We start from the raw sequence: 24303 nt of genomic DNA, 5'->3' as shown, positions 1-24303 counted from the left end.
AATATCCCCCCCAAGTTGTTCACTATAGTTAACAAATAGCATTCAGTATTTATCTTTTTTCACATGGGTTTTACTGGCAAGAAGACAGTGAATCAAGATAAATGACATTCCTCTTTTGCAAAATACCTTAAACTCATTGGAACAGTGTAGGTTTTTTATTTTCAAAACATTCAGTTTCATCTCAGAAACCACTACAAATTTGAACTGTTCTTTTCCCAAGACTTTTTGAGTCTTAAAATTGTGACACATGCCAAGAACATAGAACATTAACTGAAACATTCACTCATCTGAAAAATCTACTGGAATGCCTAAATCTCAGCACTCAGAACAAGGACATCTATTCATTAGAGACCAGTGGTTACTTAGGGACAAACTGTTGAAGACTTTGTGCCTTGACTTGACTTGGTATTTGCATAATCAAGTCCCAAACCAAGATAAACAAATATATGCTCACAATGTCAAATTTTTCTCAGTTTTCTTTTTCACACTGTCTCTTTCATTTTGTACTAAACATACTTTGCCAAGCAAAAGTCCAGTAATATATTCACATGAGACTGAAGAAGATGGAGCAGTCTAACAACCTTCCCATCTGGCATACAACAGTGTGGCTCTTTGAAACCCAATTGACTTGCAACAGCTGAGGAACTACCGCAAAATTTGCAGCCTTAGTGACTTAAACCACTCCTATCTGCTTTGAGATCCTTTTTTTAATAATAATAATGGCCAGTCTTTGCGAACGAAGATTTTGGGAAAGGTCTTTTACCTTTCAAGCCTGCGCAATGGATTTTTTAGGTGAGACACAGCCTGCGCTGAACTGAGCCCACCCTTTAATCCTGAGGTTCATCTGCCGGGGCCAAGCAAGCTTGGACAATGGCAGTGAGGTCCTCAGGACGTAGGTTTGTTTAGAGTGACCTTCTCATAGATGGATGGCCTCACAGGGCTAACGGGCTCCATCTACCCGGGGGACCGAGGAATCGAACCTGGGTCGCAGCAGTGAGAGTCCTGCATGCTAACCACTAGGTCACCAGGGGTCCCTCCTTTTTTTTTTTTTTTTTTTTAAATGTACATTAATTAATCTTAGATTGAATCTGGCCTTCCTTTAACCACTTCCAGCTGTCCTTGCTGGTGGCAGCTGGAGAACAGCCTTAGTTCAGAAGTTGTAGCATGAAATGACACTCATATAGATCTTGCTTGCTGTGAAATCTCACAGCAGGAATACTTATTACTATATCAAGTGATTTACAACTTAATTCCTATTTGACTAGAACAGTTTCACAATATTTGTCAGCATGACCATGTCACATAAGATTATTTCTCTTTTGGCAGAGATTTAGTTCTGGCGTGACCATACTGATGTGAGAGGGCTTTTCCTGGAACAGCTTATTGTGCTCAAGTAATTGATACAAGCACCACTGGCAAAAGAATGTTTTGCTTGAATTGACTCAGTTTCTTAAAAGGTTTTACTAATGTAAGGTGTAGATCTAGCCTATGCCTTTCATTCCTTCTTCTCTTTTGCTCTTCTTGAGGCACTGCCACCTATTTTTTTCCTTGTTATTGTTAGTGCTATTCTTTTTGTTACAATAGCTCCTGGAGCCTTTAAGTTTATGGAGATTGAAGATAAGAGTCTAACAGAGACACAAGTAACATTGTATATTAATAAATATTCATGATCTTTCTGCCTTAATGTGAATAGCTGATCAAAGAATGAATAATTCAAATGAGTTTATTGTATTGGAAGGGCCTATGTTCAACCCTAAGGCAGCCTAAAACTCAGATTTAAGGCTATGTATGTTGTAGGCACTGTAGGCTAAGGAAAAGCAGCTGTTCCTGCTCCTCCTCTCCTCCCCACTGCATTATCCTACACAGTAAAATGAAACTACTTACAATGAGAATATAGGGCATAACTTCTTAAATACAAAGGAAGACTGCAATATCATTGTGGAACAATGAACATAGCATGTTCTGGCTGAAAATTGACAGTGCTAATAAATTAAACTAGTAAATGCCTAGCACATACTCATGGAGTATTTACTCAAGTAGATCAGTTAATTTTTTGCAACTACTCATAACATTACTTACAATGCTTTTGTTATCATTTATCTCTTGTAGTACTTATGTTGTCAACATGCATATAACACTGGCACAATGTATAGCACATTATATATTAATACTTTGTATGACTTTTAATGTTCCCAAAATAGTTGGAGAAACAAGTGACCAGACAACACAATTCCAACAGGAATATTTGTGTGTTAAGAGAGTAGGGTACTTTAACAATAGTAACTAATAATCTACAGCTTTACCACAGCTGGTATCACATCATCTTCATTGTAAACACTGGGGCATTTTGTGATTTAAAAAATACATAAATGTAAAACAAGAGATGTTTATGCATCACTGGTGCATTTTATCTTTGTTTCTTTTAGGGTCCTCAGGGACTGCAGGGCCAGCCAGGGCCACCTGTAAGTGCATTAAAATACATGCCTTATTTTTTCATTGTAATTGCATTACATAAAGATGTGAAGCATCTAATATCTATTTTTTCACATTTTCTAGGGACCACCTGGACCCCCAGGACCAAGGGTAAATTCTGTAACAGCCCTAAGCTACAGTACAGTGCTTTTTTGAAAGTGAAAATAGCAAGATCCTCCTCAAATGCACTGCTTGTTCCGTCATTGCATCTGAAATGCAAATACATTTTTCTACAACTTCCATCAGTACGGCAAAACATTTTTTGAACCTTCTGTCTTACTCTGTCAGTTCTGTTCTGCCATGCTGGCGAGCCCTCAACAGGCAACTGTCATGGACATGCTCATACTTTTGACATGGGTTAATTTTGTCACACTCTAAAGAGTTTTTCTCCTGTATTTTGATGGTCTGAGAGTCAGCAACAGAAAATTTTGTGCTGTTTCTGGCTCAGATGTTCTCCATAGATAGATAGATGTATATACATGCACACAGATTTAGTTTCTTAAGAGATTGTGCCAGTTAGGACAGACTGAACATCTGTAAGGTCCTAAAGCTGTAATGATATATGTAATCTGAGATCAAATTGCAAGAACTAGATACTTGTGTGGGTGATTTAATTCTTTTAAATTATACAAACCTTTTGTGTGGATCTGATATACATGTCACACAAAGTGCAGAGAATGAAGATACACAAGAAACAGGCTTCCTCCTTTAGAGGAGGTTTGTCAGTCTCAGTACTTGCTCATACATCAGGAAGAGTGATCCATCGGCTGCTGATATCTGATTCAGATATTCTTCGTGGGCTTCTCTGTAAAGGAATAACACCTTTTCACACATAGCTGGATTTTTTTTTTAAGTATATTAATTAAATGGCTGGGAGGAATAAGTTGGGACATTAATCTGTAACAACTATTGCAGTATCTTTTTTCCAGGTTTCAGGAGTATGATCATTAGATGGGATATGGGTGTACTAATAAAAATCAAATATGTTTTTTGTGTATACATCCTTGCATTTTTTTGAAATTAAAGGAAGGATCCTATTTTAAATGTGTTTACAATGAATTATTTTCTAAAAGGATAAAATAATAAAGCTATTATGTATGTTGCTACAGTGCTCAAAGAATTTACCACCAGCATTTTTGAATATTCTTTTTCATCTTTTTATATTCTGAAATACCTGTTTTTTAGAAACAAGTGGACCTCAATGCTGCTGTTCAAGCTTTATTTGAGTCAAATGCTGCCCTGCAGATGGAGGTAATATATTTCACTGTATTTACATTGTCATACAGGATATGCAATTACAAAGCTATTTTTTGAGGACAGAACAGGGCTTCTTTTCAAAAACTTAGTTTAAAATCAATCATGGATAACAAATAATTATTGTAGAATGTAATTAAACATGCTAGAATTTATAGGATATATTTGAAATAAAATTAAGAAAACCAACAATGCTTCTATTTTTTTGTCATGATTGGTAGTAATGGAAATTTACTATCACACATAGTGGACTGTATCTGTTCAGCCACAGATGAAAATAATAGTGGCATTTAGGGTTTGAGAAAAAAAAAATGACATATATGTCTGTGGCCCCATTGATTGCAAGAAAATGTATCCATATTTTTATGTCAGTGTGTCATAATGACAAATTTGCATGATCTAAACCTACCTGTAACATCACTGCTCTGACAATTTTAATAAAATGTACTAATTTGTTTATCAGGATGTATTCTTCCTATCCTGTTTTATATGGCTGATTGCATTCATATAAGTACTTTGATTCTGTCTGGCTATTCAATGGCCAATTGACTTTTACTGTGTGTACTGTTGTTGTGATACTTCTTTGTGGTAACACATTTGCTAATGACCCTTGACAGAAATACCAGAATACTGAAGTAACTTTACTAGATCACAGTACAGAGATATTCAAAACACTCCACTACCTTAGCAATTTACTGCACAGCATCAAGAACCCTCTTGGCACACGGGATAACCCAGCACGCATCTGCAGGGATTTGCTTAATTGTGAACGTAAAGTGTCAGATGGTAGGTACCCACTTTCACTAAAACTTGAACACAAGTAGCTTTGAAATGTGTTGATTCCAAATATTACTTTCTGCATGAAAATTCTGATGTGTAGATTTTTTTATTATATTCTGTTGCAGTGTGCCTGTCACAACTACCTTTATTTCATCTTTAAGATGCAATTTCTGAGTTTTAAAGGCAGAAGTATATAGCTATCTAATATTACCTAGGTATTAGAGACAGATTATATCTGTCAGTAAACAGAGGTATCCAGAAAATTTGAAACTGAATCCAATTTTATGATTAAAAGTTTTCCAAGTATTTGTAGCTAATCTTGCAATGAATTTTTGGGAGATCAGATTCTAGATTCCTAATGAGAAGGTTGTATATAATACACTACCACTGTCACATACACTGACAGTTGCTGTATCCCAGAAGTTATTGAATCAGTATTTCGTTTAAAAAACCCCACGATATTTAAACCTGTCATGTAATTGTAATTGTAATCATAAATGGATGGTTATGATAATTTTGGTCAGTACCTGTTATTAGTATAATTATAATAGTGAAAAGACTTTCATGTTCCTTTTCTTTCATTTCTTTGTGAAGCTATGGTGATTATACAAGTAATACTTGCCAAGAAGCATTGAATATTTTAGCAAATTGTTTAGTAGCAATTATATTTTGGTTTTATTTTCCATCTGAAATTATACACTAATAGGAAAATACTGGATCGACCCAAACATTGGATGTCCTTCTGATGCCATTGAAGTTTTCTGCAACTTCACTGCAGGTGGTCAGACATGTTTAACACCACTGTCTGTGACAAAGGTATGCATTGCTTCTAGGCAGACTGTGTCTGTGTTTGAACTCTAAACTAATGCATGCTTATTTACTTAACTCATGAAAAGGTGTTGGATTTCAGGGGGGTTTTATTGTGTATCTTTGAGGAAGAACATATTATGTATTCTGTTATAAAAGTTACAGATTTTCTGGGGACTGTATGTGTTAGTGTAACTCTCACTGTGATCATTTACTCAGTTTCCATGCTAATAGAATTATTTTGTTTTGCTTCATAATTTCCTATACAAGGCATCAAAATAAACCTGAAATGCTTCTGAGCTACATTAGTATCTCAACACTCAGGGCAGTTAAGTGTGGAGATGCTGAGGTCTTTGCAATGGGAAGGATGAAAATTATTCCTGCTTTTCAACACCTAGGTACTTTTAAATGCAATTAGGGAGAGACTGGTTTCCTTTATATCATTAGTTCATGCTCCTCTGTACATGAAGTTCTTGAACTCTTGGGAAAAGAAATTTTTTGTTTGTGGAGTTTTGCATATACACTGTAGTCACTGAAGAGCATCAGAAATGCCATGAAGTTCTCATATGCTTTCCTGTATTTGAAAGATCTCTGAATATGAAATAGTCTTGGAGAAATTCTTGTTGAGTAATGACTAACTATATTTTCTGTCTAAAATCAAAATATGCTTGTGGATTTTTGCATTTGTAATGGGATATTGGTATTGCTAGAACCTGTGGTCTAAGAAAACTAAACAGCAGAGTGATGTGGCTGCAGTTAAAACACCGCTGCTGATAATATCTTTGAATCACAAAAGCATTTGTTTCAGTTTCCTTATTTGAAAATAGTTTTTTCTGCCCAGCTGTGTTTCAGCAATGTTATAAGCATTAGCAAATGTTTATATTTAAGCTTTGAAAATGTCCTATGAAAGCTTCTGTTTATAGTAATCACTGTAATAGAACCTGACATCTCCCCTGAAGAATGCAAATTATGCTCTTTGGCATTGATCCCAATGTATATCAACATGTATACATTCTCCCAGTCCTGAACACCACGCTTGTATGTTCATGGCACTTTGTGTTGCTGTGGCCATTCAGCATAGTCCAGCTGTAAGTCTAACCATGTCTTTCTCTTGGAACTTAGCTGGAGTTTGGCGTTGGAAAAGTGCAGATGAACTTCCTTCATTTACTGAGCTCAGAAGCAACCCACAGCATCACAGTTCATTGTCTGAACACGCCACTGTGGGGATTAAATAAAGCAGGTGGCCGGAAGACATCAGTTACCTTCAAAGGATGGAACGGTCAAATATTTAAAGCAAATACGCTACTTGAACCGAAGGTCCTTATGGACGAATGCATGGTAAATAGGTTTTAACACTAGCATTATTAAAACAGTACTGGAGTTACTGTGTAGACATTATTAACTTTCTGCAGATAAATAACAATCATTTAGATTCACACCCCTTAAAGCTTGCTTCTTTACCTAGTTCTGCATATGCCAGCCTTTTGATACTGAATTCAACATCTATTCAGAGGTAAAACAAATTGCAGTGATACAGAGTATCTATACTTGCTGTTTGCATTGTGTCTCGTATTTTGAGACTGTATGAAGACACTGGAGAGGTATCAGCACAGAAATAAGGAGGTCCACCAGGAAAATTTAGAAACAGTTACTGTCAAAATGAAAATTCAGGCTTTAGTAAGAGTTCTGTTGAGATTATTTAACACAAAATTTCAGGTTCAAACAGACTGGATATTATTTTTTGAACAACTAAATGCCTTTAAATTCACTGACTATGAGTCAGTTGTTTGATTATTTCAGAAAATAATAATGAGTGGAAATTGAGTCCATGGCTAACTAAAATATTGTATTTTTGGAAATTTTTAGGAAAACTTGGAAGAGCTTATTAATGTTCAAATGTTCAGATTACTCACCAAGATTTGAGACATTTGGTAAAAGTCGTGGGAGAACACTGTGAAATATAGCAACCAAGCATCTTACACTTTCAGTATTTTATAGCTCTACTTTCATTTGCAATAACAAAAGGCATGAGACTGGTTCAATATTGATACAGGGGTGAGATTTTTAATCTCAAAACAGAAAGTGGCTTTATTGAGGCACTTCAAAGCCGTTATGCTTGGAGCCTTTATTAGCAGATGCTAATTAGATGCTCTAGCCTGTGTCATGCCGATAAAGTATGGCCATTGGAGCCTCTTCTCCCCACCTTCCAGTCTGTTTGGGACTGTTTTATTCCCTGAGAAAAATTAGGGCACACTGAGATGGCTATTGAGAAGTGCCATTTTTCTGTGAGATTCTACAAGGTCTGTTACTCTTTCTGTGTACTGTACAAGTCTGCTGCAGAATCTGACACATTCCCCTCTCTGTAGGGGTTCCATTTTTCAGTGGTATACACTGTACTTGATGGTTTTTTAAGAATGGATTGATTGCAACCATCAAGGCACTCCCAGCCTCAGGCACTGTTATAATACTATTTTATCATTATTATGAGGTATCAATTTTTACTGAAATTTTTTTTTTAAGGATTAGAGTAAACAACATAAAGCTCATGGCAAAAATGCATGTTTATTTTTCAAGGGCCTACAGAGTCATTCAAGTGCCTGTAGAGTTGATAACCTGACACCTGCTGTTCAGATTTGGGGGTGAATTTAGAATCTGTGTGAGACACTTTGCTTGCAAAGGTGTTCTGCTCTGAGACATGTTGCACTGTGTCTGCATCCACTCCAACTGGATTCTGGGCTCAGCTGTTTTCCAGCTTCAGCTTTGCCCAGAGTGCCCATGGTATTGCAAGGGAGAAATGGCATTTGTTAGATTAGATTCTATAGGAATTAGTTTCTATAGGAATTGCTAGAAGAAAAAATGTTTCTGTGCACTACTTCTCTTCCTCTCTATAAGCACAATTTTCATTTGTGTTTTGAAGGACATCTTTTTTATGAATCTAATATTCTTCTTCCATGTGTTGCAGATTGAAGATGGCAGCTGGCGTAAAACACAGTTCTTTTTTCACACTCAGGACACTAGTCAGCTTCCAGTGGTTCAAGTTAATGCACTTCCTCACCTCAAACCAGGACAGCAGCACTTCGTAGAAAGTGGTTCAGTGTGCTTCCTTTAAGGTTTCTGTCCTGGTTTTTTTTCATCAACATGGAGGTTCTGCACAGATTGAATGCAAAAGTAATGATCCATTACAGGCAAAATGACTAGGAAACTAAGAATCATTTTAAGTACTGTTGGTTAAAGAACCTCAGGAAGAAAAAGACTTCCTCCTTAGGAGAAATAGCATTGAAAAATAAAAGAAAGAGAGAAAAGACTGCAACAATTTTCTTAAAGTATTTAAAAATAAATTTCTTGGTGCTTTCTTGCATTATTTCCTGGAATGGAGTATCTGAACGTGGATTTTTTTCAGGACATCAAATACTCTTAACAATTTCTTTAACACCACTGCAAAAAAATCATCCTGAGAAAAGCTGGAGGCATATGATCCTAAGGGAGCACTATATGCTAATGCTCCTAAATGTGCAATAGCTTATATATGAAAAGTGAATCATGCCACAGTACAGTACGTCTTCTTTTCTTAAACATTGTTTTATTCTAGTCCTTTGTGGACACATACATCTGAACAGATGGCACACTACCTCTTCTGTGTTTCCTCTCCGTGTTGCCTTGGTGCTTTTCATAACACAAGGTGCTTGTGGCCTTAGCAGAGATTATTTGAGTCCCTTTTCTTTCAGACTGTATGTGCTGGTTACATCAGGATATGTTTCTGTTGTAAAGGTACTTATTTTAAATTGTTGGTCACATACTTCACTACAATGAAAACATTATTTATGTGGATTTCTTGTTTAAAATATTTTTGTGTACTATTTTGGAAAATGGTATATAGGACAGCATATTGTATATGATGCATATATTCAGAACAGTTTACTTTACAGCCATTGTAAAAATTCTTGTAGAAGAGCTACCTAAAGTAGTTTTGAGTTTTAGATTCTGTATTTCAGTTAACATTGCTAATGCCAAAGCCATCTTCAGATGATACATTCTGTATATATTTTGTAACTTCTGAAAAAATCTACTACAGCGTATCCTTTGAATGGCTGCTGTTAAACTACAAACAGCATTTCATCCTCTTAGAAATTCCATTTTATTGCAAAGTTATCAGATAATTTTGGGGTTTTTTAATTAATTCTAAAATGTTCAACCAAATTTATTTAGTAAAAAAAGAACAATTTTAACATTAGCAAAAGCACTCTTTATATTGATATGCCTCTACGTATTATCAAATGAAAGCGTGCTCAGGAGTACATGGCAGGGTGATGCCAGACTGTAGAGGGGAGCAGGGGAGTGTTCGAACAACTTGTCTGCTCGATCTTCAGGAAACCACACTTACCAAAGTATAATAAAATAAGCTTCCAAGCTATCTATTTGTCTTTTACTATTCTGTTTCGTATTGTGTAGGTCATTTTTAGTAAGGATGAAAATCCTCTGGAAGGGCACTTGTTAGGTGGCAGTACTTGTCTTCCCAAGAGGAAATGCATATTCTCTATGCCATGGCACACTACCAGGGGGACAGTGTTTGCTCTTACAAGGTAACATACATGTACATCCCATTTCATATTTTGTATTGAAGCATCAGTTTTGACCACTTTGAGAAAATCTGTTAAAACCAAAGACAAAACAAGATCACAGAGTGATGATAAAGGTTAGAGAAACTGTCTAACTTTTTGCATTTTCAAGATCAAAACACTGATATTAGGACTTGACATTTGCTCTTAGTTTGGCTATCAAAACACTGATATTAGGACTTGACATTTGCTCTTAGTTTGGCTTTGGAGCTGATGTTGTGACAAATATTTGGGGTGTTTTTTATTATTATAATCTTTTGGAAAATGTTCAGCTTCATGTATATTTTTATTCATCTCACTGTACTATTTTTGGAAGTTCTACATCTCGGAAACTATCTATTTTAAAATCAAGGAGCTTAAAGCTTTAGAAGGCTGCTCGGATGTGTGTTTCTGTAGTTGAGGCAAAAATGCTCATCCCGCGCAGACAGATGGAACGCCGAGCTGGAGCAGTTGGACAGGTAACGGTGAACCGCGTTCCCGGAGTTGGGAAGCGCCGCAACCGCGTGGCGAAACCGCCCGTTCGGCGGTGCGCTGGTGTGCGGCGCCGTGCGTGTTTCGGAAAGCCTCCCGCGTGTTTCGGAAAGCCTCCGGCGCTGGGACGTGCGTCCCGCTCCCTCAGAGGGAGCGGGTGCCGGGAGCGGCCGCCAGGCGGCGCCGCCGCGCGAGGAGCGTGCGGTGGCTCCGCCCGGCCCGTGGGGCCGCGCGCGGGGTCGGTGGCGCGGCCATGGCGGATCGGGACGGGGCCGGCACGGGCAGCGCCCCGCGGGCCGCGGGCGGCGGGAAGATGTCCCTGCACAGGTAGGGGAGCGCCCTCCTCGCGGCCGCCGGAGGGAAAAGGCAGCGCCGGACCGACACGGCGGCGATCCTGTGCCCCGCAGCCTCCGCGCCCTCTCGTTTCCCCATAGCGGGCGGAGGGCCCGAGCGCTGCCCCCAGGAGCTGCTCCAGGGCGCGCCCGGCACAGCTCTCTCTGAACCACTGAGGTGCGGCCGGCACTGCAGAGATACTGCAAGAACGGGAAAAGGAGGCCTTGCTCAGAGTAATTCACCGTTTCTGCTTTGCAGTGTGTGAAGCGCTTTTTTTCCGGTTCTTATAGCACTTTGTGCTGCCGGTATACAAATCCATCAGCTCGTCAGGGGGTGATATTGCTGAGCTTGTCCTTCAGACCCCCACTGCCAGCGGGCAGCAAGCACGTGGTGGGGAGAGGGAGAGAAATGGCTTGAGGCTGACACTTTGCCTCTAGCCGTTGAAAATGGTGGCTTTGTACCATTCTGGAAAACTTTACTGACGTGCAGGAAGGGTTATTTCTCTCCCGTGCATGTCAGAGTTAAAATAAATGAAAAGTGACGATTATTTCAGTTACTACGTAAAGAATTTTTTTCTAAGAATGGTAGAAACATCACTTGCAATAGCCTAGTTAAAAAGCATAAGATCATATTTCTAGAGGAATTTTTTTTTACTGATATAATATTTGTTAGCTGTATTCATAAGACTTACACATTATGCCTGAAAGGTTCCCTGACTTTAGGGTTTGCACTTCTGAACAGAAGCCAGAAGTTGTTTGCCTGACCATGTTGTCATGGTCTTTCTGTTTCAGCGAAAAAAAATGGGATGCGTTGTTCAGGCTTTAATGTGAATCCTTGACATTTATTTTCCACTTGCCTAAAACTGGGAGTATTATAAGCCAGCATGGTACAGTGCACATTACAGGTGATGTGAACGGAGAAAAGCACTGATACAACCGGGCCACAAAGAGTAAACTGCTGAAGGCTTGCTGTGGTTCCAGCTCTGAGTTAGCATGGGTTGGTTTTTTTTTCTTCCAGGTACAGCACTGTGTTTTAATATGTATATGTTTGGAGATATTCCTTGTAGCTTATGTTGTTTTGTCTGCCACCTTTTCTAATCTAGGGCATTTGTATTTTCTCTTTTCTCTTTTTTCTTTCAAGGTGCAGATAGCTTTTCCTGAAAATGCCATGGATGGCCTAGTACCTGGTTGTTGAGCAGGCACCTTTTTAGGCCAGTCAGGCACAAAGATGCTGCTTTATTAAGACATGTTTTTTGCTTCTTTCAGATGTGAAACCTGTAGCAAAGAAGAAGCTAAATACAGATGTCCACGATGCATGAAATATTCGTGCAGGTATCTGTTATCTGAATTAAACTGTTTGGGTTATTTTCTCCATTATGTGCTAAACATGTTTATCTTTTCCTTTTGTCGTTTCAGTCTGTTGTGTGTAAAGAAACATAAGCTTGCACTGAGCTGTAACGGAGTCAGGGATAAAACAGCATTTGTCTCTGTAAATGAATTTACTGACTTGAACCTTTTGAGTGGTAAGAATGCACCTTGTACTTTTTAAAATTCTTTGATTTTACTAGGTTAGCACTACATTTTCCCTTGTTCTGTTTTTATCTTCAGATTATCGTTTCCTGGAAGATGTAGGAAGGACAGCTGATGCTGCTGCTCGACATTGTACTGTGCATAGTCCAGCAGCAAAAAGACTTGTAAGTTTTTAATTAGCCACTTGGTCTTTTAGAGTTAGGGTTGACTATGTTTGAATTTCCACTGAGGCAGTCCCAGTCCAGATTTCAGAGCTGATACCTCTCCTACAAAGGTATTGCCCTGGATTTTAGAGCCAGACATCAAAAAAGTCTCTAGGTTTATGCAATAATAGTATTGATGGCTGCATCCAGTTGCTTAGAAGAATTGCTAACTATGTACATTCTTAAAATTGATGCATGATCACTGTTACTGTTGGAGAATAGATGTGTGTTAAGAAAGCCTGAATGTTTCCTTCCACCTCCACAATGTTTCTGAATTTTTAAGTACAAAATTCCAAGGTAGGCAATGGATTTATTTATTGCCTAAAAATTATTTTATGCTTCCCTATGTGCTAAATGAAGGCACGTAGTGTTCTTCAAAGAACAAGTCTACACAACTATGACTTAAAAACCAGCCTTCTAAGGGGGCTTTTGTTGAAGGGGGGTTTTGTTGAAGCTCTTTCAACAACCAATCAAACAAGCAAACATACCCCCCAAAGAAACAAACAACAAAAGAACACAATCAAATCTGATACAAAATATTTTGACTTGTTGATATGTCACAAAAAGGCATCAGGGCCATTTTGTTTTCCAGTCTTGTGAAGATGTCTTTAAATATAGCACTGAACTCAGAGAGAACTCATGTTGATGACAAAAATAAATTCAGAAGACTCCAGCTTTCCCTCAGGCTGGAGTCATACTCTGTGTGTGTGCTTGGTACTATGATGTCCTGAAAACACGGGCTGAAGATTGTAAGACAGGTAGCAGTTTTTGGGGTGTGGTACTGGGTATGTTTGTAGGATGATACCCATAGTGCTACCTTCAAGTTAGAATTTGTCAGTGTCTGAGATGGTGCTTGTGTATCCCTTTTGCTAATGGGGTTGTAGCCCAAAAAGCAGCCACATGGTGGTATTATACCTAAGAGAGCTGCCTGTAACTTTCATGATATGTTAAAGAACTTTTACTATGAAGAGCCCATTGGTGTCTTCTTTTTTAATCATAGAAAAACTGCTCCTGAAAATGTTTCAGAGAGTTTCTAGGCTTACTTTATTAACTTTTTCATTCATTGTGGGGTTTTTTAAATTCAGAGTATTATATTGAATATGGCCTTTTCCACAGATTTCTGATAATTCCTGTCAGCTTTTTATTTTTTAAGTTTCAAGTTTTTAATATATTATTCAGAGATTTTTAAACAGTGTTTTTATGTTTTGCCAGTTACAGTGCTTGAGAAACAAAGCTCGAGGGTGTAATATTGAGCTGAAAACGCTGCCTGTGGGATTTACAAAAAGAAAAGAAAATTCAACCACGTTCAATTCCACGTGAGTCTTTGGTTGGTTACAGTCAGCAATGTTTTGTTTTCGCTAAGCATATAATGATGAGAATTTGACTTCATACCAATACACTTGCTTTTAAAATCTATTAGATACACGTTCTTTTTTGCAAAAACTATGTAGAGTTAATATTTCATACTTCAGGTTTTCATTTTTTATGCTCTTTGAACTCACTTTAACAGCTTACATAATTCATGCTTTATTTTGAAAAATGCCAACATTGTGTAACAGTAGGTGTGTTTTTTTCTTTTAATTAATTTTGAGTTTTGTTGCTGGAAAAAGAAAATCCTTTTTCAAAGTTTTATAATAGAGGATTGATGCAGAAGGCTTGCACAAATTCCTTTCTCTGAAAAGGCTGACTTCAAATCCGAAGAGGTGCTTCCAATACAGGTCTGTGTTGCATACTGTGATGGGAGTTGCTGTGCTGGATGATGTGAATGTTTGGTACAGCACAGCTTAGACAAGTGCAGACAGTCAGATATGAATTCAGGAACAAGGCTTAGGAGACTTTAAATATTCTTCCCTTTATCTAGTCTGTGGGTTTTCTCTGATATCTAGAATTTGTATTTTAAGGTATTTTCACAGTAAAAATAAAATAAATTGTGAAGTATTTTATTGTGACAGCAATCAGGTCTAGAGTTCAGCTCAGTGGTATACTGGGGCAAATATAAATGCCTTCTGAGCTTCTCACAGCAGTGAGCTGTGCTGGATTCCCCCGATGGCTCCTTCACTTGTTTTGTTCATGGTCTCAGTTTTGGTGGCAAATTGTGTTTTCAGGATGTATTTTTCCCTCTCTTCTGGGAGCTGTGTGCTCTGAGGTGTCAGGCACTGCCTGGCCACCAGAGGTCTGTCTCTGACAGAGTAATAACCACCTGGAAACTTTTTAACAGATCCACCTGTATTGTTTGGGCTGTTCTGGGCCAAAAGCACAGGGTATGGGTTTTGTAGGTATATTAGTTTTCAGCAGAACATTAAGTGTAAAATAGATGTAGAAGTGTAACCTTTTAAAATTACATATTTTATTGGTTCTGCTAGAGAAAACCCAGGGTGAACCAGTGAAAAGAAAGGAAATCTGAGGTGTTTTTTCCTCTCTCTACCCCAAATTAATAACTCTCTGAGGCTCTCCCATCAGAACAGATCAGGTTGTAGTCCCAAACCTTGCAGAGGTTGTCTCCCTCTGCACTGGCTTTCTCTTCCTTTGCTGCATGCTCTACATTTTACAGATATCTCTTACTAGTCTCCTGCTGTTGTAATATCTCTGGCTTAGAGCTGAGTTTCACTTTCATGGGTAGTTTCCTTAATGTTATGGATAAAACAACATAAACACCCTTAACAAGTACAGAGTAAGGAACTGTCTTTCAAGAGCAAGTGCAGGAAGCCCAGGGATGCTGCATCCAGTAGCCAAGAGGACAGAAGAATGGAAAGAGCACAAATACGGGGAGGGCTGACATTTTTGGGAAGACCCTGGGCATGATACAGTGCTGTACTGGCAGAAATTTGCCTTCATGTACCGTGGTTCTTTCCTCTAGAAAGCCCTTTTGGGTACACACTGAAGTGTAGCTTTCATTGGGAACAAACTTTGAGCAGTGATGCTTCCATGTGTATCGTGTGCTTTTTGTTGTTTAACACAAGCAGATTTAAAAATGGGGTAAGGAAGGTGACTTCTTGGCAAATAGGTATGGAAATATTTCACAGAGTGGGAGAATGCCTTACTGGTTTTTATCAGTCATAAAGTCCTGGGATACTTTTGTTGTTGCCTTTCTGGGGCTTTCACATCCCACCAGAAAGAACATGATAACATTCTCTGTTCTGAAGAGGATAGGAAGTAACTGTTTTTTTCCTGTAGAGGCTGTCCAAGGGTATGGAATATGCTCAGTGAATATTACACAACGGGTACATTTCCTCTCTATTGCTGCTACTGTTGCCCACGCAACAATGGGCTGTTTGAATTCGACGATGCAGATTAAAAATTATCCTGTGTTTTTTGGAGGTTCTTTTTTGGTTTTTTTGGTTGTTGGTTTTGTTTTTTTTTAATTGGCCTGTTCTGCTAACTTCCCTTAAATGGATTCCGGAGGAATCAAGTTTGATCAAACCAGTGAATATCAGGCATTTCACACCTGTCCCACGTGACTTCGTGACACCCACAACCTTTTGTTGAATATTACATTCAAATTGGGTAAAGCTGTGCAAATAGTCACATGTCAGTTATATGAGCTCAGGGCCTGGTGTGTCCCTCTTCTATAGATCTGAACCTCTTCTCATGCCGTTTGTCAGTTGAGATTTGTAGAACGGTTGCTCCGGAGGATAGAAGTTGGAAACTGCTCAACATATGTGCGTGAAAAACTGAGAACAGTCTTCTCTGATGTCATCTTCACGCTCTCCCTGCGAGCCAACTGTTGGGCTGTACAAGGCAGGAATGAGAGTAATCCGAAACTAGGAAGTACAAGATGTATTCTTGTGTCATCCCTTGCTCGTGCCAGCTCTGGAGGACAGATCAGTGTTGTTTCAATGTGTTAACCAGCCTCTTCATTTCCTGGTTTCCATTAGTTTGTTTGCTAAATTTGATGTTGTGAAAGCATACGTGTCAATGCTGGGCAACACATGGATTAGACTAACTTGTGATATTGAATACCTAGATAATGGAAGGTCATTAGAAAGTAGAGTCTGAGTCCAGTTTGTGAACTCATGGTACATCTGACTTATTATTCATAAATTATTTTTCATGTGCTACTTCATCCTACTTTCCCTGTGGTGCCCTTATTTTCCAATAGAAAGGAAAGTTCCTCACTGGATGCTTTCTGCCATGGAGTTGATGAGGTGACCTGCTGCGATGGAGGCCTTTGGGAAAGGGTGGAGATTGTGGCCAGGCTGGGACAAGGCCTGGAGGAGCAACTGGGAAGCTCTAGCCAGCAGGTGATAGAGGAAGAGTGGAGGGAGCTTGCAACTCCATGGCTCCTGGTTCCCTGGCAGGAGATGATGATGGCAGTAGTGAGAGACTGAAATGGAGCAGTGCAGCTCCCTCAGCTCTGCAGCTTGTGCTGCCCTGCTCCGACCCTCCCTCCTGCTTGCACTGTCATAGGAATCTATACCCAGCTTCCTACCTGCTCCATTCACAGCATCTCCCAGACAAAATCGTTTTCACCTCTCCTCCCTGCCAAGAGGGATGAGAGGACTACAAGTCTCCTCCCTGGTGGAAGGCATGCCTGCAGCTTGAGAGCATTTGGTCAGAGGATATGTGTGGGAAAAGGAGGAAGCTTTTGCATTCTCTCTCTCCTTTGATTTAATTGTGAGAACAAAATATAGTGTGGAGATCAGTTAAGAGAACATTAGTGTTACAGAAGCTACACCTAAAAGTCCTAAACTCTGATCTTAACTTAGATAGGAATAATTAAAATAAATTGTTTGAAGTGTTGATGATCTTGAGAATTTAACAAGGAGATTTCTGAGCTGGGTTTTGGCCTAATATTACACCGATGGAGCTGTTAAACTTGAATTTATTTGTTACTTAGTACATAGTTTTGCTTGTGTTCTTGGATCCACTAAAGTTCTCAGGCAAAGGAATGCTACTCTGGGGTGGTCAGAGAGCAGGATGTTCTGGCATTTCAGTGAATCAATAGCTTTTCAGGACATCCCCATGTGAAGACAAGTACTGAACTGAATTCTCTACCTGAGAATTAGTTTCTTCTGGTTTTTTGCAACTGAAATGTGTCATTTTCACAGTGAATCTGGTGGTAGTTTTGTTTATTTGCGTAAGTAAAGAGGATGGTAGTTTTATTCTTTAAAGATTATTACAGTTTGGGTTACTCTGCCTTGACAGTGTCCCTTTGATTTACACAGGGCTCTCAGTTCAAGCCTGATATGTTTGATTATTGCAGCACACATGGTTAGTAACACCCCTGCTGTTGTGAGGTCCCCTGATAGAAGACCGTATGTGTTACAGAGGAAGTGCACTTCAGTGTCTTCATTGATTGTCTGGCTGTTTACTGTAACTAGGAAACATACAAACTTTCAGTAGAAATATTTCACTTTTACTTTGTATATTTCAAATCCAGGAATTAGCTTGATGAAGTTTCAAGAAGACAGAGACATCCTCTCTTTTGTGCCACTATTAGAAGTGCAACAAAGTCAATTTGGCATTAGGAACGCAGAGTTTCAGGGGACCAGGGGAGATGAAATCACATCTCTGCGTGTTCTCTTAATTTAATTTTTTAAAAGAATCTCTTCTCGTACTTGGGCTGAATCTTCATTGCTTAAGAAAGTTGAGGAAGGCAATATTATCCAAAAGTATGCATACTGAACACCCAGTACTTCTATTAAACTTCAGTGTAATATGTGAGAGTACTGAGTATTGTCAGATGAAAGGATAACTGGTCCGTCATTAAACTTCTTCATATCCTTTTAATCTCTTTTATGAGTTCAAAATGACACAGACAGGAAGTACTGCAGTATTCACGCTTTGATGCAAGATGTCCTATATACTGTTTTTCAGATATTTTAAGAATATTAGTTGCTAGATAGAAGCAAAATCACCAGTGAATCACTATCGTTGACAAGCTGGCAGTGAAGTAGTTCTGCAGAGCAAGAACTGCAGTTGGTATCTTAAGATGTGAGGAATTTGAAATTTTTGTCAATGTATGTTTTAGTTTGCATACATATGTACACACACTTAAAAAGGTTATATATGTATAAAATCTTCTACTGCATTCTAGGCAAAACTGGGAGGAAATGTTCAGAGGAAATTTAAATAAGAAAATTAAGCTTTATGAGATATCTCATAAATGTTTTAAGAACTGTGTAAATATTAAAAACTTCTAAAAATCTGCCAAGACACTTAACAGGTATGTCCAAATCCTTACTAGATCTGTCCTCTAATGCCCAGTAGCTGTTCTGCCTATACCTGCAGTACTTTGAGCATCTTCCCAGATACTGCAATAACTGTAAAAGGTGATGAGGATTTTTGCAGTTGTTCTGAAAGCCAGCTGGAGGGAACAGCCGTGTTGTATATACTGGTGCTGTCTTTGTAACATCAGAAATAAAAATCTTTCCATCGTTACTGTGAAGAATTTTAAAGTCATTTACATGTAGTTCTGTGAAAACTACAGTAGATTATAGAAAATGAGTTTTTGGAAGTTTTAACAGAATTGAAAGGTTAATAGTTACTTTGCTTTAGAAGAGCAGTGGTTGCAAAACAGCCCGTGCAGTTCTGAACATATTTTGCAGCTACATCTCATGCAAGGAAAGAGGTACTTGGCTCCTCTTTTTCCCTCTGATCAGTTTCCATGCTTCTGAAGTAGCCAGAATAGGATGTGAAGCCAAGCAATGCAGGGATGGGCTGTGATGCTGCTTTTACTGACATCAGCGATGTGCTTGTGCCTCATCCAGATCTCTGGTGTTTGGTAGTTTTATAGTCAGTGTCTTGGTATCCAAAAAACCATGGAGGGGCATTCCATGGCAGCAGAGCAGCATAGAAGACTTCATGGAGTGAGCTGTTACTCAACTGCAGATGACTTACTCAATTACGCATTTTCATTTAGAAAATGAACATAGTGCATGTCTCTTGTATTTGAAGGAAATACTACCCCAGTGAACCATAATGGAAAATTAGGTCAGTGAGATCTGGAGCCAGGATATCTAACTTTAATCAGAACTTGTTGTGAGGTAGCTTTGATAGCATCTACAGTTGACATCAAGTTCTCTAACTGGGCAGAGATCACTGATGGTGAGGGATGCTTCACTTCAATAACAGGCACCCAGCAGAGACTTCACTGTACAGTGAAGAGGCTGTTCTAGTTCTAAGCTTCTTTTTGTCTTGCCTAGTTCTACCATGTTCTTAATCTGTCTTGCCTATTTCTGCTTGCCATTTACTTCCATTTGAAGAGAAATGAAGTCATTAACTGCAGTTCGTGTTAGCTTGCTGAAAAGAAAAATCAACATTTTTGTTTTTCCAAAGTGAAACTTTTGACAAGGAATGAGTTTTTTCACTTCAGCTTCCCTGATTCATAGCACTTTCTGTGAACTATTCCATAGACCAGATTGTGCCTGGAAGGGGGAGGGAGGGTGGAAGTCTGAAAAGAACCCTCTTAAGCTGATTTTACAGCTGCAGTGATGAACTGAGTCTGCCTCAGTGAGCCCACAGGGAACCAGTCTTGCATGTGAAATGAGAATGTGCTTTGTGACAACTGTTCCCACTGACACATGAAGAGTGTGCCTAACAACAGGTAGCTAGAAGTACTTTTCTGGAGCATTTCTTTTTTCAAGTGCCTGTGTTAGAGACAGCCCTCTTGGCCACATACGTGTTTCTGTGAGCTGTGTCACAGTTTGTCTGTTTCCTCTTGGGAGAGGAAGATCTGCAGTACTCACATTGCTTTGGCTGTCTTGGTTTAAAAATTTGACAGAAAGTCTGTATCGCAGTAAGGGTGGGTCACTTAGAGTAGATAAATATGACCTGTTTGAAAAAATTGTGGAACATGAAAAAGTGCTAGCAAGCCTCACTAATATATATTCTTTTAATAACTAAATTAACAGAACAAAACCCTCATCTAGCAGTCCTTAAAGGCATTTTAATAAATGTGCCCATCATTAATGTGTCCTACAGCTAATGATGGTGACCCTGTTTCTGTGTCTAAAGCTTACTAACTTTTACCTAAAGTCTGCCTGGAAAGTTCTTTGAAATAATACCATTCCATGTTAAATGGCAGATATTAACATGTCTGAGAGAAATCACAAGCTTGTTAATCACAGGTGAGCTGAACTGGTTACATAACCCTATTGATATTCCAGTTTGCTCTGCATGTGTGGTAGTGTTGATGCTCCCTTTAGCTGTCAAGATAAGAATTGCAAAACCTTGTTTCACTTATCTTGTAAAAACTTCCAAAATTCCACTCACTAATTTTGAGTTATTTCAGAACCTTTTGCAGTTTGGTACTTTAAGGCAGTATCATACTAACATGCAAAATTCATGGGGCCAGATACTGTGCCAGCTTCTGGGTATATATACTATGTAATTAAGAATGTTTCCTGTGTTATCCTTCAGCTCTGGTTGTACAGTCCTCTTACCTCTTTCAGATCTGATGGGCTCTTAGTTTCACCTCCTCATTTAAGGAAGGCATTCTCATTCTCAGCTTTAACAAACATGAGCAGAGAGAAGGGAAGAATCACAAGGCCTGATGCACAATTCTGCTGAGGCACATGTTGCTTTGGGGACCTTGGCCTTCATTAGTTCTTTGTAGTCTAATTATTAGCTTCTTGGAGCTAGGGTTCCAGCTTGCTCTTTTTTTGGTAACCTTCTGACTGTACTTATACTCCAGGAAGTATAAGTTCAGCTGTAAAGCTCAGTTTTCTCCTAGGAATAACTAGGTAAGGGATTGATTATTTATTTGGTAAGAGCACTTCGTAACAAGTGCTTGCATTTAAAAATTGATATCATACTTAATTAAACTTAGCAGCTGAGTCTACTGTTTTGCTACTGGATGCACGTACACTTGTCTCTGCAGCCAGCTAGAACCTGCTGGATAACGTTTCATCTGCCTGATAAACAAATAACACAACGTGTTGGAACAACACTGTGTTTACTTTTAATTGTAGTACCAGAATCTTTGCATAACTGATTGTGATTATTCTGGATACAATGATTTATTGGTCTTAAATAGTGTTGAAAAAAATAGTTAAAAAAAAAGGCAGGGAGAATTACCATTAGATGTTCCTATGCTTCACATAGATGTTTGGCCTCTGATTTCTAAATTTGCTGTTTGTCATGTAAAATTCTGATCCAGAGCAAAGGGCCATGAACCTTTTAGACTGTGCTTTCTCTTAGGGGATTGTTTTAGAAAGATATTGTTATACTCGCCATACTGAATGGGGGAATTTGGAACAATAAGAGGAAAAATGCTTTTTCTTAAGTCAATATTGATTTCTGCAGATGAGCAAAAAGGCAGAAAGAGATTTCCTGATCTAGCAAAGTATCCTCTAGGTACTACTTCCTTTCTTAAGATCTCTGGAACTATGCTTCAGTAGCTTCTGTTCTCAGATACTAATTATGCTAGCTGGAAAGAGAAGATTTGCAAAAGCTTTACAGAGCTTTTGGTCTTTACAAAGCTTTTTATTCTGCAAAATATATAGTCTTTCTAACTTCTCTTATACATGTTATGTCGGAATGCAACTTCCTTCCTTGGCCATGACAGACTTTCTGTTGAGGCCATCACTGCTGGGAAAAGTTGAGTCCCCTGTTTTATGTTTTTTGAGGACCTGGCCACAGCTGGGACTTGTGGCTGTTTTTGCTGCACAGGTTTGGCAATCTGTCCTGTTTGATATGAAATTAAAGGGCACGTGGAATATACTCCCTTTTAAAATGTGAAATACTGTTAATCAGTTAATTGGTGTATTTGTAAGGAACAGGACTTGAAATTCAGCAGGATCTGGGAGCATTGCATCTTTCAAAGGGCATCTCAGCTTCTCTGCATGTCCCTTTTATTCTTTGAAGCCATTCAAAATCTTAACTATGTATTTTCTCCTGCACCCATATTATAGACTACCAAGCTTTATCATAGAAAAAACAAGTAGCAGTTATCAACTAACACTAAGAATATGCATTTCTTTTTTTTTTTTAGGGAGAACAAGTTCTACTGGCATTTGAAGCTCGTATTTCCTCACTGTCATGCTGAGTACACTTTAAAACGGTACAGAGCTTGAAAAACAGATTTTTATAAAGTTTAAATTAATCTGCTGAAGTTGAATTGCAAAACATTTTGATCAGTTCTTATCTAGTTCTGTTATGTAAGGTAAACTCGGGAATTAATTTTAGTATTAATTAAAAGGGCTTTTAAATTTTTAAAAATATTGAAAAGTTGTATAGTCCTTTCCTCTTTGAAAGCTAACAGGCTTTCCAAATCAGTCAGAATGTTTGGTTGTTAATCCTTTTCTCTATGTAAACAGCAGCTTGTGTATTCATAATAGCAATACCCATACACCTAACATACTCTAGTCTCATGGAGCAGATGTTCAGCAAGATTTGCCATCCCTCCTTGCCTGCACTCTGGAGCTGACCTTCATATAGGGTGAAATGGTTGCATTGTTTGCTTTGTAGGAAAGCCCACAACCACATTTTGAAAAGGCTGAAAAATAAGCTTTTGTTGACAAATCTTTCTTCTTTTTTCCTAGCCTGAAGGGGGGTGAGAAATATGCCCTTGTCTGCTTCTAGAGCTGTAGAGGCAGCATGTTTCTATTGCAGGGTTAGAAGCTAGAGATGCATCTGTGTACTCCTTGTATATGCCTGTGAAATTCCAGTGCTGAAATGGAGATAAAGCTGTCGATGTCTTTGCAGTACTGGTACACATTTATGATCCTCCCATAAACTACTCAATTGTGCCACTCTAGCGTGCAAATATACAGGTTCCTCCAAGTGACTCATAATAGATTTTTGTGTACATGATGAACCATGTCTCACATATTTGATTTTTATCTCTGGTGAAAGGGTGCCTGACGATAAGACACTCACTGATATCCTTAAGCCGTACATTGATCCAGTGGAGTCAGATCCTGTAGTTTGTCAAAGGTGTGTATTGAATAACTTTTCTGCCTATTTCATCTAATGCACTAATAAAAGAAGGGAATGGTTCTGAATAAATACCTTAAATTAGCTGCACTTTTGTCTTGCAGAGCTGAGTTCCCAGTCAACAGTACATCTTTAATTCCTGTGATGAAAATCATCTAACATTCACCAACCAACAAACCCTGGGGTATAACCACCAAATTTAAACCAGGAAAAGATTAAGAAATCGACTCCTGGCATAAAGATCAAATAACTAATTCTGAAAAATGTAACCATAATTAACCTCAATCAAGGGGACAGTAAATCTTTTCTTTAGAGTAATTAGAAAGACATACTAGTAATTATAACCCTCATTTATAGGAAATACTTAGTATGTGGCAAACTGTCTTCATGAAAAAAATACATTCTTCTGGCTGTTGACATGCAAAAGATATCCATCTCTTATGGGTGATAGGAAGAAAAGTCATTGTATATCACTGTTTCTTCATCTTTACTGCATTTTTCTTTTCAGATTAAAAATCTATACAGCATCTCCTCAGTCAGATGTACAAATTTTAATGAAAATAGAAAACAGGAGCCGAAACTCTGTCAGGTAAGGTGGTTCTTCAGTTTGTGTGCTTACTGATTAAAAATAACAAAAAGAAATAACACATTTCTTAGTCTTTTCAATATTATGATTGGAGATTACATAATCTCATGAATTAAACTTCAGTGAGTAATTACTAGCTGTCTTGAAAATTATTCAGCAAAAATGCTATTTCTTTGTCTTTTACTATGTCAACATTGAAATTTCAGTGCAATTATTAAGTGTGCCTGTACCTGAGCTGCTTCAGCAGGCCATGCCAGTGTAACAGGACATAGGTTTGTGTTAAAGTGCTAAATAACTATAGACATTCATTCCCTTCTGGAAGTTCCTCTGTGGATATGTTAACCTCCCCAAGAGAGTTGAAGTGGCAGTTGAAG

General features: G+C 38.4%; 2 protein-coding genes across 2 annotated transcripts in view; both read left to right on the top strand.

Moving 5' to 3' along the window:
- COL24A1 (collagen type XXIV alpha 1 chain) overlaps positions 1 to 9724 on the top strand; it is a 133767-nt gene extending 124043 nt beyond the window's left edge. The window contains exons 57-63 of the mRNA XM_027694196.1: positions 2427 to 2462; positions 2557 to 2583; positions 3658 to 3723; positions 4344 to 4512; positions 5213 to 5322; positions 6436 to 6651; positions 8276 to 9724. Of these exons, the coding sequence (XP_027549997.1) occupies positions 2427 to 2462; positions 2557 to 2583; positions 3658 to 3723; positions 4344 to 4512; positions 5213 to 5322; positions 6436 to 6651; positions 8276 to 8422 (771 nt within the window). The 3' untranslated portion in view covers positions 8423 to 9724. The remainder of the gene's footprint in view (positions 1 to 2426; positions 2463 to 2556; positions 2584 to 3657; positions 3724 to 4343; positions 4513 to 5212; positions 5323 to 6435; positions 6652 to 8275) is intronic.
- A 912-nt stretch (positions 9725 to 10636) lies between these two features.
- ZNHIT6 (zinc finger HIT-type containing 6) overlaps positions 10637 to 24303 on the top strand; it is a 32648-nt gene continuing 18981 nt past the window's right edge. The window contains exons 1-8 of the mRNA XM_027694393.1: positions 10637 to 10727; positions 11999 to 12064; positions 12149 to 12255; positions 12341 to 12426; positions 13678 to 13781; positions 22400 to 22468; positions 23263 to 23343; positions 23852 to 23932. Of these exons, the coding sequence (XP_027550194.1) occupies positions 10654 to 10727; positions 11999 to 12064; positions 12149 to 12255; positions 12341 to 12426; positions 13678 to 13781; positions 22400 to 22468; positions 23263 to 23343; positions 23852 to 23932 (668 nt within the window). The 5' untranslated portion in view covers positions 10637 to 10653. The remainder of the gene's footprint in view (positions 10728 to 11998; positions 12065 to 12148; positions 12256 to 12340; positions 12427 to 13677; positions 13782 to 22399; positions 22469 to 23262; positions 23344 to 23851; positions 23933 to 24303) is intronic.

This window comes from Neopelma chrysocephalum, unplaced genomic scaffold (assembly GCF_003984885.1).
Source record: "Neopelma chrysocephalum unplaced genomic scaffold, ASM398488v2 Primary Assembly neopelma1_97, whole genome shotgun sequence".
Taxonomy (NCBI): Eukaryota; Metazoa; Chordata; class Aves; order Passeriformes; family Pipridae; genus Neopelma; species Neopelma chrysocephalum.
Note: the sequence above shows the minus strand (reverse complement) of the source record. Positions and strands in the feature narration are given on the sequence as shown.